The following is a 14,760-nucleotide window of genomic DNA, read 5'->3' as shown; positions in this document are numbered from 1 at the left end:
GGTGCCCCTTTGAAATGCTTCGGTTTTATTGCTACCAAGAATTTGGAGCACATCAGACAGTGAACAGTCTTAAGCACTCAGCACTACACCTTTCAGCAATAATTCAGCTGTCCTTCAAATGCCGTTGTTGAAAAAGATGTAATCAGAGAAAGGCCGCTTTTGGATCTTGACCTCATCCATATGTGTTTGGGTAATGTGTTAGCTGGGAGAGATTTTCAGCTAGTGCCAGGCTGGTTCTTGGCATGCTTCCTGAGCAAGAATAGAGCCCTTTCTTTTGCATCCTAGCCTTCTGTGAGCTAATCCTCTCTATTCCTCTTTTAGCAGATACCAACTAATGAGCAACATAGATAGCCCAGAAGGCGTGCTGGTGACAGAGAGAAGCCAGCCTAGACTATTAAAAGTGCTGTAGACATTTCACAAGGTTAGAGCATACATCATGGATGATCCACATGTGAATAATCAAGTCAACCATCTTTTAATTTTCTTCAATTTTATTTTTGTCTAGTTCAGGCATATGTGTAGAATCAGATGTTAACAATTATAGGGAAAGCTTTATAATGATGCTTCATTTTGGGTGGTGGGGGAGAGGAGGGCTAGATAGCTATGGAGAAAGAGCTTAATGTTTTAAATGCCTAATAAACTTGAGCAATCCAGCAAAACCAGTTAGTCAGTCAGTTATCTTCACTGAAGGTGTTGTGTTGAATATAAAATGGCACCTTAAGGCATTGAGAATTGAACTTGAAAAACTTTTTGTTTGTAGGTTTTCAGAATAATGTGATTTCTAACTAGTTGGATTGATTGGTTCATTATAAAGTTTTGTGAAGATAAAATGAGCTACACAACTGCTTAGAATTATCTCATAATTGAACTGCACATAATACCATCAGGAGATACAGGATAGGACTGCTACCTAATCTATTGATTGTATTATAATAGACTTTTGGGGTATGCAATAAATGTAATAGAGGAGCTAATAGGGCCTTGAATACAACTGAATCCATATGACCAATAAACTGTCTTATGATGGGTTTATCTTGTACATCAAACTAAGATGTGCGTGTTTTATGGGGAGGAATTAAGACATTTTGGGGGACATTTAGGCCCTAGTCCTTGGAGGGATTTTCTGAGTATCTAAGAAACTGTTTGTTTTGCTGAGGAACACCAGTCCTTGAAAAGAAGTTCCTTGTGTGTGCTTGGTTGGGATGGAAATGGAATAAACCTAATGGGAAGAAGTTGATGGAGTAGCTGGGTGGGCTCTTGACTGTGTGATTTGGTTGGGTTGTAATGAGCCCAGCTGAGATTCAGAGTCAGCTTATCATAACAAGGACAGCGGGCAGTGCCTCATTTGGAAAATTAGAATAGGCATGTAGTCACCAAGGCCTATAAGGTAGTTAGAGATAAAAACCAGAGGGTGCCATCTAGGTGATTGAGATGGTGAAGGAGATTGGCCGTGCTGCATCATTTAACGTATCATAGTAATAAGAGTGTCTTGAACAAAGAGGGTCTGGATTGGTGTCCTCCCTCCAACACTTGCTAGCCCTGGTGTGGTATAAGTCTCTGAGCTATAGCCTTCTTGTCTGAAACATGAGAAGAATATTCGTGCTGCACACCTCAAAAGGGATTCCAAGGAAAACACCTTGTAAACCATGAAATGTTATATAAACTTGAGCTATTTATTTGTGGGTTAGTTAGTGGTTGCTTTCAGGACTATAAGCCTCACTGCAAGCTCCATCAAATTATTGACACTTATTTCATCTATAGAATTAAACCTTATACTACTACCCTAGTAACATACTACTATAGCAGTACTATGCTGCTACTCCAGAAGCTATTTATTTACTCCATATTAGGTGCCTAATACACGTAGTGAGTCATCCTAGGTAACTAAATGGTCTATGCCTAACTAGGAGTATTCTGCCCCTATTAACAATGCTGAAATACCTTTCAAAATTGGATATAAGATGTCCTAAGTTAAGAAAAATCCGAATATCAAATTTGACACTGGCTATGTAAAGTTAATTTGCAGCTAGAAATTATTTTAAAATATCCTAGGGATTAATCTTGGGATAAAATAATCCTAAGGATTGTCAAATTAAGTTGGGTAGCATTATGACTAATTACTCAAGAACTAGAATTCCTAATCTGAACTCCGTTACTTTCATCTTAAATGATTTTGGATTTTGTTTTTCTGTTGCATAAAAATAATGCATGCCCTGGCTTGCTTCACGAAACAGATTAGCCAGTAAAAATGAGGTTGCAGCCATAACGATCAAACTCTACAAAACTGTTGAATTATAAGAGCAATTTTCTTCCTAAGACTGTGTGTATTAGTTTGTGTAGATGGCAGTAAGTTTAGCTCTTCCTCGGTCATGTTTTCCTCTGGCCATAAGCTTTTCTTGGTTCCGTATGCTACACAGACAATATTTATCACAGTGCTTCCTGCTCCTTCCTCCTTTCAGGTGGTCCGCACTGAGAAGAACAGCTTGAACAATCGCTTCTTACCCTGGAATGAAATTGAGACTGAGGCCATCCTGTCCATTGATGATGATGCTCACCTCCGCCACGATGAGATCATGTTTGGCTTTCGGTGAGGGGCTGGTTGGCATTTGAGCAGCAAGGAGCATGTGACAAAAATTTCAGGTCCCTCCCTGAAAGACGTGGGGCACACCAGGGTATGGAACAGATATTCAGGGTTAAAATAAGGTCCCACAGCCTGGACACTCAGCTCAAAAGTGCATCCTCATTTACAGAGAGACCTCAGAGGGTCAGCTCTTTGCTGTGCAGAAGTTTCTTCCCTGGAGGGATTGTCTAGCTTCTAGGCCTCCTACTTTCCAAGTCCTTCTGAGTTTATATCACTTATCATTTGCTCATTTAATAAACATTTATTTAGCCTATTCTGTAAGGCTCTGGGGAAGTAGAGAGTTATAATAAAATGTTGGCTCATAGATATCCTTAAAGGGGAAAGGTGGCCCAGGAATTTCATTGATAAATCAAGTTTTTTTCAATTTAGAGATTGGCCTTCTACTTTTCCCTTAGCTGCCTCTTAGTATCTTTTTGAAGCAGGTGTTCATTCTTTCACCAGCCATTTTATAAATCTTTCCATACTGTGAAGTGTCCATCCTGTACCAAGACAGAAACCAGCCAGCTTTGCTTGGGCAGCGTCCTTCCATGTTTATGCAGCGTGGGAAAATGAAGGCATGTTGTTTTTTCAGTATAGTGGCCCTCTGTCTTTGGAGATGATATCTTTGAGTGATGACCCCATGATGTAGTATAGCAGGACTGAAGACAGATTTTCTTCTTTCCTTCAGCCTTCCTTCAGCCAAAAGAATAAACCATTTAGGCAACTGATTGTCTTTTCTGTCTGTAGAAAGATTGATAGTGCATTTTTAAAAGTCTTCTGACGTGACATTGGAGTCAAAGTTTCCATGTGTAACTTTTGACCTTGTAGTCAACTGTAGGAATTGAGATGTTTAGGAACAGAGCCCCAGGTTGTAAGGTGCTGACTAGATAACACATAATTATGTCTGGTTAGTTATGGCTTAATATTAAGCTCCCTCATGGAGTTGAGCTTGGCTGTGGCCGCATTAATTTTTTCCTGACCTTTGTCACCTTTTTCTTTAAAATTCCAATTGGCTTTCCAATTCAAACTATGTTCTGTTCTCAAAAAGCTGTCTCCTGTAATGTTCCTATCCAAAGCAACCAACGGAAGATAAGAGAGTAGCAATTGGCACATTTTAACTATATGGCTGGCATGCCCCAAAAACGTTCTCCTGGCAAGAGAATCCTTTGGACTGCCCTTGAACTCAGCCTCTTAACAATTCAACATGTGTAGCCAAGGCCACAAGAATTACCTTTTGTAAAAAATGCAAATATGGAAGTCTATGGATAGGGTGAACTTGAGGGATAATGTGGGATTGTGGGCTGGAAGGTGGGTCTCAGGAGTTCTTTTCTTGGTTCCAGTTCTAGTGACCTCCTATGGGCCTGGAACTTTTGAAGGCCTAACTCCGACTAGAATAGGAGAACCCACTCCACTTGCCCATGACTCAAACTGATGTGCCTCCCTGATTCATCATTCTTTTCCTCCTAAAGCAGGAAGTGAATATGCTCTAGGGATGCTGCCTCTAAGGGTTCAGTTACAGGTTCCTTATGGTTTGTGTTTTAAAGAGGTGAAAAGCCTCATTGAATATGCTTTATTTTTTGTTACACTATTCGATGGCCCCCCAAATCTGCCAGAATCCTACCTAGGAAGTATGGGATGTGCCTCTGTAATAAAGTTATTGTTAAAACCTTTACTGTTGACCTTTTTCTAACTTTAGGGTCTGAACCCTGGACCGAAGTGGCCAAATCTTGACAGGAAAAAGAATGACCTTTATGGTTCTGGACATTAAGGCAGTCTGATCGACTTAATTATTCACATTTTTCAGTGGAGAAGAGAGGTCATTCAGGTCTTCTTAGGAAACTCTATATAGCATTTCACTATCCTAGAATTGGTGCCAGAAACCAAACTTCCCTTGATCTAACTTGCCTCAAAATTAGTATAATATTTTAAAACATCCCTAAAACTGGTAACAGAGAGTCTCTGATTTATCATTTCTATAGTAATGACTCTTTTCCTAATGAATTGTCACGTAGGGTACAGTTTCTCGCTGAGCTGAAGGCAAACAAACAAACAAACCCAAAAAACAAACCAGCTCTTCCATAGCTCTGTGACTATCTGATTCAAGAAGCTTTCTTTCCTACATGACTTAGAGCCTGGGCAGATATTCTGTGACTTTACACAGTTCTTTTCCCTGATCCCACAACAAATACATCCCTGAGAAGTGGGAGTCATGCTTCTTCAGCTCTCATTCCCAAAAGTAGGTCTGTCCAGCTTCTGACTCATATTGGCATAGCAGCTTCTCAGGAAGACCCTAAAAAAAAAAGCTTTTAGTTTTTTTCCTTGCATTTAGTTAACATTCTCAGTGAATATACTTATGAATACTCCTATCTCTATAGCTGGAAAGAACCTCAAAGGTTAATAACTCCAATCCCCTCATTTTACAAATGAGGGAACAGATCCAGGGTCACACACAAGTGTCAGAAGAGGGATTTGAATGCAAGCTCTCTTGACTTTAGAGCCAGCGCTCTTTCTCTGCTGTATTATGCAGCCTCTCTAACCTGTTAGATTTCTTTCTGTTCTCCAGAATGAATTTGAGACAGATGTCAGAGACCAGGATAAATTCAATAAGCTAAGAAAGAAGATGGTGGGAATACAAGACTTAGAACATAGATTGGGTGAAATATGTAGTGTGCCTTTTATACAAGCAATAAGGTTAAAATATTTCTGGACCTCTCAAGGCATTGAACTTTGATGTGTACGGGCCTTTTTTACAGGGTGTGGAGAGAAGCTCGAGATCGAATTGTGGGTTTCCCTGGGCGATACCATGCTTGGGACATCCCACATCAGTCCTGGCTCTATAACTCCAACTATTCCTGTGAGCTATCCATGGTGCTGACAGGTGCTGCCTTCTTTCACAAGGTAAGGAAAAGTGTATTGATGAAGGGGGGACCAACTGTCAGCAGTCTATGCAGGGTTGAACATTTTTTTTATTTTTAAGGAATTGGGGTTAAGTGACTTGCCCAGGGTCACACAGCTAGTAAGTGTCAAGTGTTTGGACTGAGGCTGGATTTGAACTCAGGTCCTCCTGACTTCAGGATTGGTGCTCTATCCACTGCGCCACCTAGCTGCCCCAGGGTTGAACATTTTTACTGAACTAATTCTCCTCATGCCCCCATCTTAGAAATGAACTTTATCTATTTTAATCAGAATGATCACATGTAAAAAGTCTATCTAGAAATTTAAAAAAAGCCCATGTAAACCAAAACAGTAGTAGTGAAGAACTAGAAACAAAGTAGATGTCCATTGACTACAAGATGATAAAATAAATGACTACATATGGATGTAATGGAATATTACTGTGTTATAAGAAATCAAAAGAACTGAGAGCAGAAAACAGGAATAACATTATAAAGTGATAGTTACTTGTATGATATGATTTGAGAGGCTCCTGGAAGGGACCCTTATTCAAAACTCCTTTGGATCCTGAAGACTTTTTACTTTCCCTTGTTAAAATGAAAACACACATGGGAAGTTTTAACACTGGAAGCCATTAGGTAGTGACATTTTAACACAGGATTAGTTGATACATTGCTGAGCTCTAGCAATGCCTAGGAGGTCAGAGACACTGAGAAAAGAAAAGGGAAGGTGCTAGAAGACAAGCTGTTTTGTTTGACTGAGAAATGAAATGAAATTTTTATCATTGGGGCTAAAAGTAGGTAAATTTTTAGGAACCAAGTAGCACTTACCCAGGAGTTTAAATTGTTTATTTTACAGATGATTACTAATGGACTCCCATATACAAGGAGGGTTCCAGAGGGATCCCTGAGAACCTTAGAGCCAGGGAGGTTTGCTTCTGTATAAGGCAAGCTGGTAGAATCCATAATAAATGATAGGATCATTGGACACAAAACCTTAGGAGAAATTACATCTAAAATTAAATAGTGATCAAGGAGGAGCCAGCAAATACTACCTAATTAGACCTCTAAAATTTTTTGACAAAGTTGCATGCCAAAAGTTATTTTTAAAAAGATAGCATGGAATTACTTTGTCAGAATATTGACTTATAGGTAGAAAGTAAAAGGTGGGGATAAATAGGCACTTATATAGATGGAGAAGTTTCTAGTAGGCATTGTTATTGAAATCCACTTAAATTTTTTTTATTGATGTATTTTGTTTTTACATTGCTTTTATCTCTAAATATATCTCTCCCGTCACTAGAGAGCCATCTTTTATAACAAAGAATAAAAGGGAAAGAAAGGGAAAAAAATAGTCATGCAAAACTAATCAGTGCATTGACTGGGTCTCACAGTGTATACATTGCTACCCTAGGCCTTCACTTCTGTAAAAAAAGGGAGTTTTATTTTCTTCTCTCTTCTTTGGGGCCAAGCTGGATCATTATAATTGTACAGTGTTCATTTTTTCTAAAATGAATGCATTATTTCCTTTTTTACTATCACCTTATTTCCAAATATATATATATATCCCCCTCCCAAAAAGCCTTTTCTTATAAAAAGAATTAAAATACAGAAAAGAATAGCAGATCAACAAAGCTAGCCAACATATCTGTGAAATTCTGCAATATGCAGTCTTCCATGCCTGTGATAATTTAGAAATCTGCAAAGAAGGGAGGTATGTTCTTCTATCCCCTCTTCAGAGTCAAGCTTGGTCATTATAATTACACAGTATTTAGGTCTCATTTTTTGTGGAAGTTGTCCTTTCCATATACTTTGTTGTCATTGTGTATATCATTTTCTTGCTTCTGCTTACTTTGCCATCCATCAGTTCACACAAGTCTTTCCATGCTTCTCTATATTTTTTATGGAAATGTTTCTTTTTTAAAATACATTTATTTTCTGTTCCGTATTTCTTTCCCTCCCATTGACCCCTTCCTCATCCATTGGGAAGGCAAGAAGTATGATACCCATATACATATGAAGCCATGTAAAATATTTCCACATTTGGGTGTGTGGGTGGAGTAAGAAAAATAAAATGAGGGGCAGCTAGGTTGTGAAGGGGATAGAGGACCAGCCCTAAAGTCAGGATGACCTGAATTCAAATCTGACCTCAGACCAAACACTTGACCCTGGGCAAGTCACTTAACCCCAATTGCCTAAAAAAGCAAAAAAAACAAACAAAAAAAAATGAAAAAAATGCTTCAATCTGTATTCAGAGTTTTCTTTCTCTAGTGGTGGATAGTATTTTTCATCAGCATTTTCATCCTTTGAAATTGTTGTGAATTGGGGCGGAGCCAAGATGGCGGAGTGAAAGCAGTGACTTGCTTGAGCTCTCCTCCAAACCCCTCCAAATACTCATAAAAAATGGCTCTAAACAAATTCTAAAGCAGCAGAACCCACAAAAAGACAGAGTGAAACAAATTTCCAGCCCAAGACAACCTGGATGATTGATCAGAAAGGTGTATCGCGCAGGGCTGGGAGCGCAGCGCAGCGCAGTGTGGGCGTGCAGGCTGCAGGGAACCTGGAGCAGGACTCAGAGGACTGAATCACTGGTAGCTGTGGTGGTTTCCAGACTCCTCAATCCACCAATGAAAAGACAACTTAGAAGGTCAGTGGGAAAAGTCTGTTTCTGTCTGTGCTGAGACAGGAAGGTGGGGTTTCAGCTCCATTCCCCAAGAGTGAGGCCCTGGGGGGAGCAGCTGCTTCCCGAGCTTCCGGCCCACAGACTGAGGGGGAATCCAGTGGCTGATCAGAGAGGGACTGCAGGGATCTCTTTGCCAGTGCTGAGGCAGGAATCTCTTGCTTTGCCCATGTTTGGATCTGGGTCACAGTTCTGGGCGGCAGTGCTGGGGTGAGGAAGAGCGCTGGCGTGGTGGAGCTTGGAGTGGCTGTGGAGAGGAACCCCTCCCCACAGTTACAGGACAGAAAGGAATACCTGTGCTCACAGGCCAGGAAAGGAGTAAACACCTCACCCCTTATCATACCACCTTGGAAGAACTGAAAATTTACAGGTCCCTACAAGTATCTCTGAAAACAGCTACACAAACCCTGAAGCTTGGGACAATACATTCTCCACATTGGAAGCAGACTCTTACCTTAACAAGGAGTTTAAAACTCACGTAATTGGCTGGGATCATGAGCAAGCAGCGCAAAAAGAGTCAGACTATATTATCTTACTTTGGTGAAAAAGAAGATCAAAATATACAACCAGAAGAAGACAACAAAGTCAAAGCTCCTACATCCAAAGCCTCCAAGAAAAATATGAATCAGTCCCAGGCCTTGGAAGAGCTCAAAAGGGATTTTGAGAAGCAAGTAAGGGAAGTAGAGGAAAAACTGGGAAGAGAAATGAGAGTGATGCAAGAAAATCATGAAAAACAAGTCAACAGCTTGCTAAAGGAGACCCAAAAAATACTGAAGAAAATAACACCTTAAAAAATAGCCTAACCCAAATGGCAAAAGAGGTCCAAAAAGCCAATGAGGAGAAAAATGCCCTAAAAAGAAAATTGGCCAAATGGAAAAGGAAGTCCAAAAGACTGAAGAAAATACTTCCTTAAAAATTAGAATAGAGCAATTGGAAGATAGTGACTTTATGAGAAATCAAGACACAGTAGAACAAATCCAAAAGAATGAAAAATTAGAAAACAATGTGAAATATCTCATTGGAAAAACAACTGACCTGGAAAATAGATCCAGGAGAGAGAATTTAAAAATTATTGGACTATCTGAAAGCCATGATCAAAAAAAGAGCCTAGACATCATCTTTCAAGAAATTATCAAGGAAAACTGCCCTGATATTTTAGAACCAGAGGGCAAAATAGAAATTGAAAGAATCCACAGATCTCCTCCTGAAAGAGATCCCCAAAGGAAAACTCCTAGGAATATTGTAGCCAAATTCCAGAGTTCCCAGGTCAAGGAGAAAATATTACAAGCTGCCAGAAGGAAACAGTTCAAGTACTGTGGAAACACAATCAGGATAACACAAGATTTAGCAGCTTCTACATTAAAGGACCAAGGGCATGGAATATAATATTCCAGAGGGCAAAGGAGATAGGATTACAACCAAGAATCACCTACCCAGCAAAACTGAGTATAATCCTTCAGGGGAAAAAATGGTCATTCAGTGAAATAGAGGACTTTCAAGCATTCTTGATGAAAAGACCAGAGCTGAATAGAAAATTTGACTTTCAAATACAGGACTCCAGTGGAACATGAAGAGGTAAACAGGAAAGAGAAATCATAAGAGACTTATTAAGATTGAACTGTTTACATTCCTGCATGGAAAGATGATATTTGTAACTCATGAGACCTTTGTCAGTATTAGGGTAGTTGGAGGAAAAAATTATATGTATTTATAGTGATAGATAGATAGAGGGCACAGGGTGAGTTGAAGATTAAGGGGTCATATCTGGAGAATAAAATTAAGGGATGAGAGAGGATTATACTCGGAGAAGAAGAAAGGGAGAGGTAGAATGGGGTAAATTATCTCACAAAAAAACCAGAAAAGTCTCTTACAGTGGAGGGGAAATGGGGAAGGTGAGAGGGAATGAGTGAATCTTATTCTCATAGGATTTGGCTTAAGGAGGGAATAACATACACATTCAATTGGGTGGAAATCTGTCTTACCCTACAGGAAAATAGGGGAGAAGGGGAAGAGAGCAGGGGGATGATAGAGAGGAGGGCAGATTGGGAAAGGGGTAATCAGAAGTAAATACTTCTGAGGAGGGACAGGGTCAAAAGAAAGAATAGAATAAATGGGAGGGCAGGATAGGATTAAGGGAAATAGAGTTAGTTTTTCACAACATGTCTACTATGGACATGTTTTACATAACTGGATGTGTACAACCTATATTGAGTTGCTTGCCTTTTCAATGAGGGTGGGTGGGGAGGGAGGAAGAGAAAATTTGAAACCTAAAGTTTTAAAAACATATGTTTAAAAAAAATGTTTTCACATGCTACTGGGAAATAAGAAATACAGGAAATGGGGTACAGAAGTTTATCCTGCCCTACAGGAAAATAGAAGGGGAAGGGGATAAGAGAAGGGGAGAGAGATAGAAGAGAAGACAGACTAGGGGAAGGGGTATTCAGAATGCATGCCATCTTGGAGTGGGGGGAGGGGGAGATGGGGTGAAAATTTGGAATTCAAAAACTTGTGGGAGTGAATGTTGAAAACTAAAAATAAATTTATATTAAAAAAAGGGAAAAAAAGAAATTGTTGTGGATTGTTGTATTGATTAGAGTAGCTGCGTCTTTGACAATTGATCATCATTGAAGTATTGCTGTTATTTTTTACAAAGCTCTCCTAGTTCTGCTCATTTCACTTTGCATTATTTCATACGAGTTTTCCTAGATTTTTCTGAAACCATCCCCTTTGTCATTTCTTAGAGCACAACAGTATTTTATCACATTTACATACCACAACTTGTTTAGCCATTTCCCAAATGATGGGCATCCCCTTAGTTTCCAATTCTTTGCTGTTACAAAAGTAGGTGCTATAAATATTTTTCCACATATATTTTTCCCATTTCTTTGATCTCTTTGGGGTACAAACCTAAAAACAGTATTGTTAGGTCAAAGGGTATGCACAGTTTTTATAGCCCTTTGAACATAGGTCCAAATTTTTCTCTAGAATGGTAGGACCAGTTCACAGCCCCACCAACAGTGCATTAGCATACCTATTTTCCCACATTCCCTCCAGCATTTGTTATTTTCTTTTTCTGAAAGGTTAGCCAATCTGATGCATGTGAGGTAATACCTCAGAGTTCTTTTAATATAATAAAAGTTATCTATTTTACCCCCTGTAATCCTCTTTCTCTTGTTTGATCATGTCATGTTATCCGTAGATATGACAGGTGATTTTTCCCATGTTCCCCTAATTTGCTTATGATATCCCCCTGTATGTCCAAATCATGTACCCATTTTAAGTTTATCTTGTTATACAGTATGAGATGTTGGACTATGCCTAGATTCTGCCACACTGCTTTCCACTTTTCCCAGCAGTTTTTTTCAAATGGTGAGTTCTTGCCCCAATAGCTGGGATCTTTGGATTTATCAAACACTAGGTTATTGTGCTCATTTGCTTCTGTATATTGTGTACCTAATCTACTTCATTGATCAATCACTCTATTTCTTAGCCAGTGGCAGATTGTTTTAATGATTATTGCTTTGTAGTATAGTTTGAGATCTGATTCTGCTAGGCCCGTTTCACATTTTTTATTGATTCCCTTGATATTCTTGACTTTTTGTTCTTCCAGAGGAATTTCGTTATTATTTTTTCTGGCTCTATAAAGTAACTCTTTGATAGTTTGATTGGCATGGTACTGAGTAAGCAAATTAAATGTTCGTTGTTTCTTATAGCATGGTAATATTCCATTAAATCCATGCGCAGTCATTTATTTTGTCATCTTGCAGTCAATGAGCATCTATTTTGTTTCCAGTTCTTTACTGCTACTGTTTTTGTTTATGTGTTTTTTGTTTTTTTTTCCTATATGTGACCTCCTTGGAATAAATGTGTAGCTATAGGATTTCTAAGTCAAAGGATATGAATGTTTTAGTCACTTTCTAAGTGTAATTGTATATTGTTGGGGCCAATTTGTTCCATATTTTATAAATGATGTGAAAGAGAAAATGGACAGTACAGTCTTCGTGTTTTTGCAAACTCTGCATGAAGGTCTTCTGGGACATTGGAAGACACCAAGATGATGAAGGGCAAGTGTAGGAAGATCCCGTGAGGCTTTTGGAGTGGGTGGAGAAGTGACGTATAAGTTTCATGTAGGGCAAGAGCTGTGCATGTAAAAACCGTGAGTTATCTTTATGGGATGAGACACTCCAAGCTAACAGCAGTGACTCAGGAAAAGGGCTTGGAGTCATTATTGACTCTTCTCTGAAGAAATTTGCCCAGTGTATGCTGCCAAGACCAGAAAGGCCAGTGAAATCATCAGAAAGGGTATAAGAAACCAGGCATCAGCTGTAATCTTACACTGCTACAAAAATTGCACACAATTTCTTAAGTTACCATAGTTCGAGCAGAATTCTCGGAATCTAGAGATGAACCAGAAAAGGATAGGCAAAATGATGAATAATCACACATAATGAAGCACAATGAAAAAGATGTTAAAGTTTAGGACTTTTAAAACTCAGAAAGATGAAGGCCAGGAAGAGATTTGATCTAATTGTATAGTCCATAAAAGGTGATCACAGAGTTGTCCACCTAATTCCAGTATTTTAAAGCTAGCGGAGTTTACTGCCTTCTGGCAGCAAGTCGTTGCTTTCAGAACTTGTTATCTGAAGGTGATATGGTATAGATTGAAAATTGGTTCTAAAAAAAGTTTTGATAACTTCACAGATACCAGGTTTATAATTAGCTCCTAGGCAGTATGTCTTGTTTTGGGATTCCTCCCTGCTCTTTTGAACTTGGAATTGAGAAAGGTGACCATACTTCCCCATAACATATCCCAGTTACTATTAGAGGCAGATGACCTAAGTGGATGATAGCCCAGGATGTTGATTCTGAAATGCCTGTAGTAGCTATATAGAAAAGTACTTACTCAAGCTCTTGTTAAGTAGAAGACACAGGAAATCCAAGTTCTAGATTCTTTCCTGAGCTCCGCCATTGACTTGTTTAGAACTTGCACTTAGGTTCAAAGAGTCGACTGCACGGGAGCTGGGAAGGAATATCTGGTTTACTACAGTTGTAGTTACCTGGGAGTGCTAGCTGATTACAAAAGTGATAGGATTGTGAAAGAAAATTAATGCAGTCTTCATGTACTATATTGCAGTCTCAGTAATCTCCGTCTAAACTTGTTATCACAATTTCCTATGCCCTTCATCTTACATGGTACTTTGCCAACAGTAAGTACTTATTGAATGTGTGTTGAATTAAATTGCATCAATGCATATTGTAAAAATCAGAGGGAGTCAGTAGTCTTGCTGAACTTTTGTTTTGATCAGACGTAAGAGCAGGGAGTTATAACCTGGGATCTATAAACTTGGATGAACTTATCTTAGATAACTGTTTTCCAACACAATTATTTTTCTTCATAGTGCTATGTATTTTGTTTTATGCATCCAAAAAACATTTTGAGAAAGAGTCCTTAGGTTTCACCAGAATGCCAAGGGGGAGGGGAGGTCCATGACACACACACAAAACTAAGAGTGCTGTGCTTAGAGCATCATGTTGGGTTCCAAATGCCATATTTTGTTAGTGACATCAACAAAAATGAGACATATCTAGAGGAGGGTAATAAGGCTGGTGAAGGGTCTGTAAACCATGTCGTGAGAGTATTGAAAGAACTGTGCGTGACTAATTTTTGAACTGTTATTTAATGCTTGTTCTTTTCTTGTATATACTTTCCCTACATAGATAATACGTTTCTTGAAGGTAGAGAACCTTGGTTATTTTTGCTGTACATAAAAACGATGTGCTAACTTAAAATGTTGTATAGCCTCTTATGGGGTCTTTGTTTTGTTCCCTGATAGTATTATGCCTACCTGTACTCCTACGTGATGCCTCAGGCCATCCGGGACATGGTGGATGAGTACATCAACTGTGAGGATATTGCCATGAACTTCCTTGTCTCTCACATCACCCGGAAACCCCCCATTAAGGTGAGGAATTCTGAAGAAGAATGAGAGGACAGATGTATGGGAAGTCCTCCTAAATCCCCCTTAGCACAGTCTTGGAAGTCAGGAAACTTGGGCCTGGTGTTGGTTTTGTTGCTGAAAGAGTTTGGCCTTATAGTTCAGTCCAGTCTTGCAAAAACCGCTCACTCCCAGCTGGTTGTCATTTCTGTTTGGCCAGTTATGAAGAATGTTGGCTTCTCATTCCATGTTGAGTGAAGGGAGAATAAGCTAGGGCTATGTGTGAATGGGCGGGTAAGTTTTCATTGATCTGCTATGTTCTGAGGGATCTGCCTCTTCTTGACTTCACAGAGAGGCAAGTATGTGCACTCCTTTGAAAGACTATATCCTTGTATTTCCTGTTACTCGATTGCCAGATTCCTCTGGGATTTTTCCCATTTCCTTTATTTCCTCACCACTTTTGAGAAGTACGTGATTTTTTCCCCCCTGCACAAGAACATTTGATGTTTGTGATGGAGCTTTTGAAGTTTGCCCCACACTCCACGTGTTATCTAATTGGATCCTCGCAGTGACCCCTTATGGTGGGCAGTCCAGGTATCATCATCCCCTTTTCTAGACTGGGGCACCGAG

General features: G+C 39.3%; 1 protein-coding gene across 4 annotated transcripts in view; it reads left to right on the top strand.

Moving 5' to 3' along the window:
* EXTL3 (exostosin like glycosyltransferase 3) overlaps positions 1-14,760 on the top strand; it is a 144,242-nt gene that overhangs the window by 119,244 nt on the left and 10,238 nt on the right. For all 4 annotated transcript variants that reach the window (XM_020988794.2, XM_020988784.2, XM_020988777.2 and 1 more), the window contains 3 exons: positions 2,460-2,587; positions 5,374-5,518; positions 14,029-14,157. In XM_020988794.2, coding sequence (XP_020844453.1) covers positions 2,460-2,587; positions 5,374-5,518; positions 14,029-14,157 — 402 coding nt within the window. The remainder of the gene's footprint in view (positions 1-2,459; positions 2,588-5,373; positions 5,519-14,028; positions 14,158-14,760) is intronic.

Source organism: Phascolarctos cinereus, unplaced genomic scaffold (assembly GCF_003287225.1).
Source record: "Phascolarctos cinereus isolate Bilbo 61053 unplaced genomic scaffold, phaCin_HiC Scaffold_2;HRSCAF=192, whole genome shotgun sequence".
Lineage (NCBI taxonomy): Eukaryota > Metazoa > Chordata > Mammalia > Diprotodontia > Phascolarctidae > Phascolarctos > Phascolarctos cinereus.
This window is presented reverse-complemented; position numbering and strand designations above follow the sequence as displayed.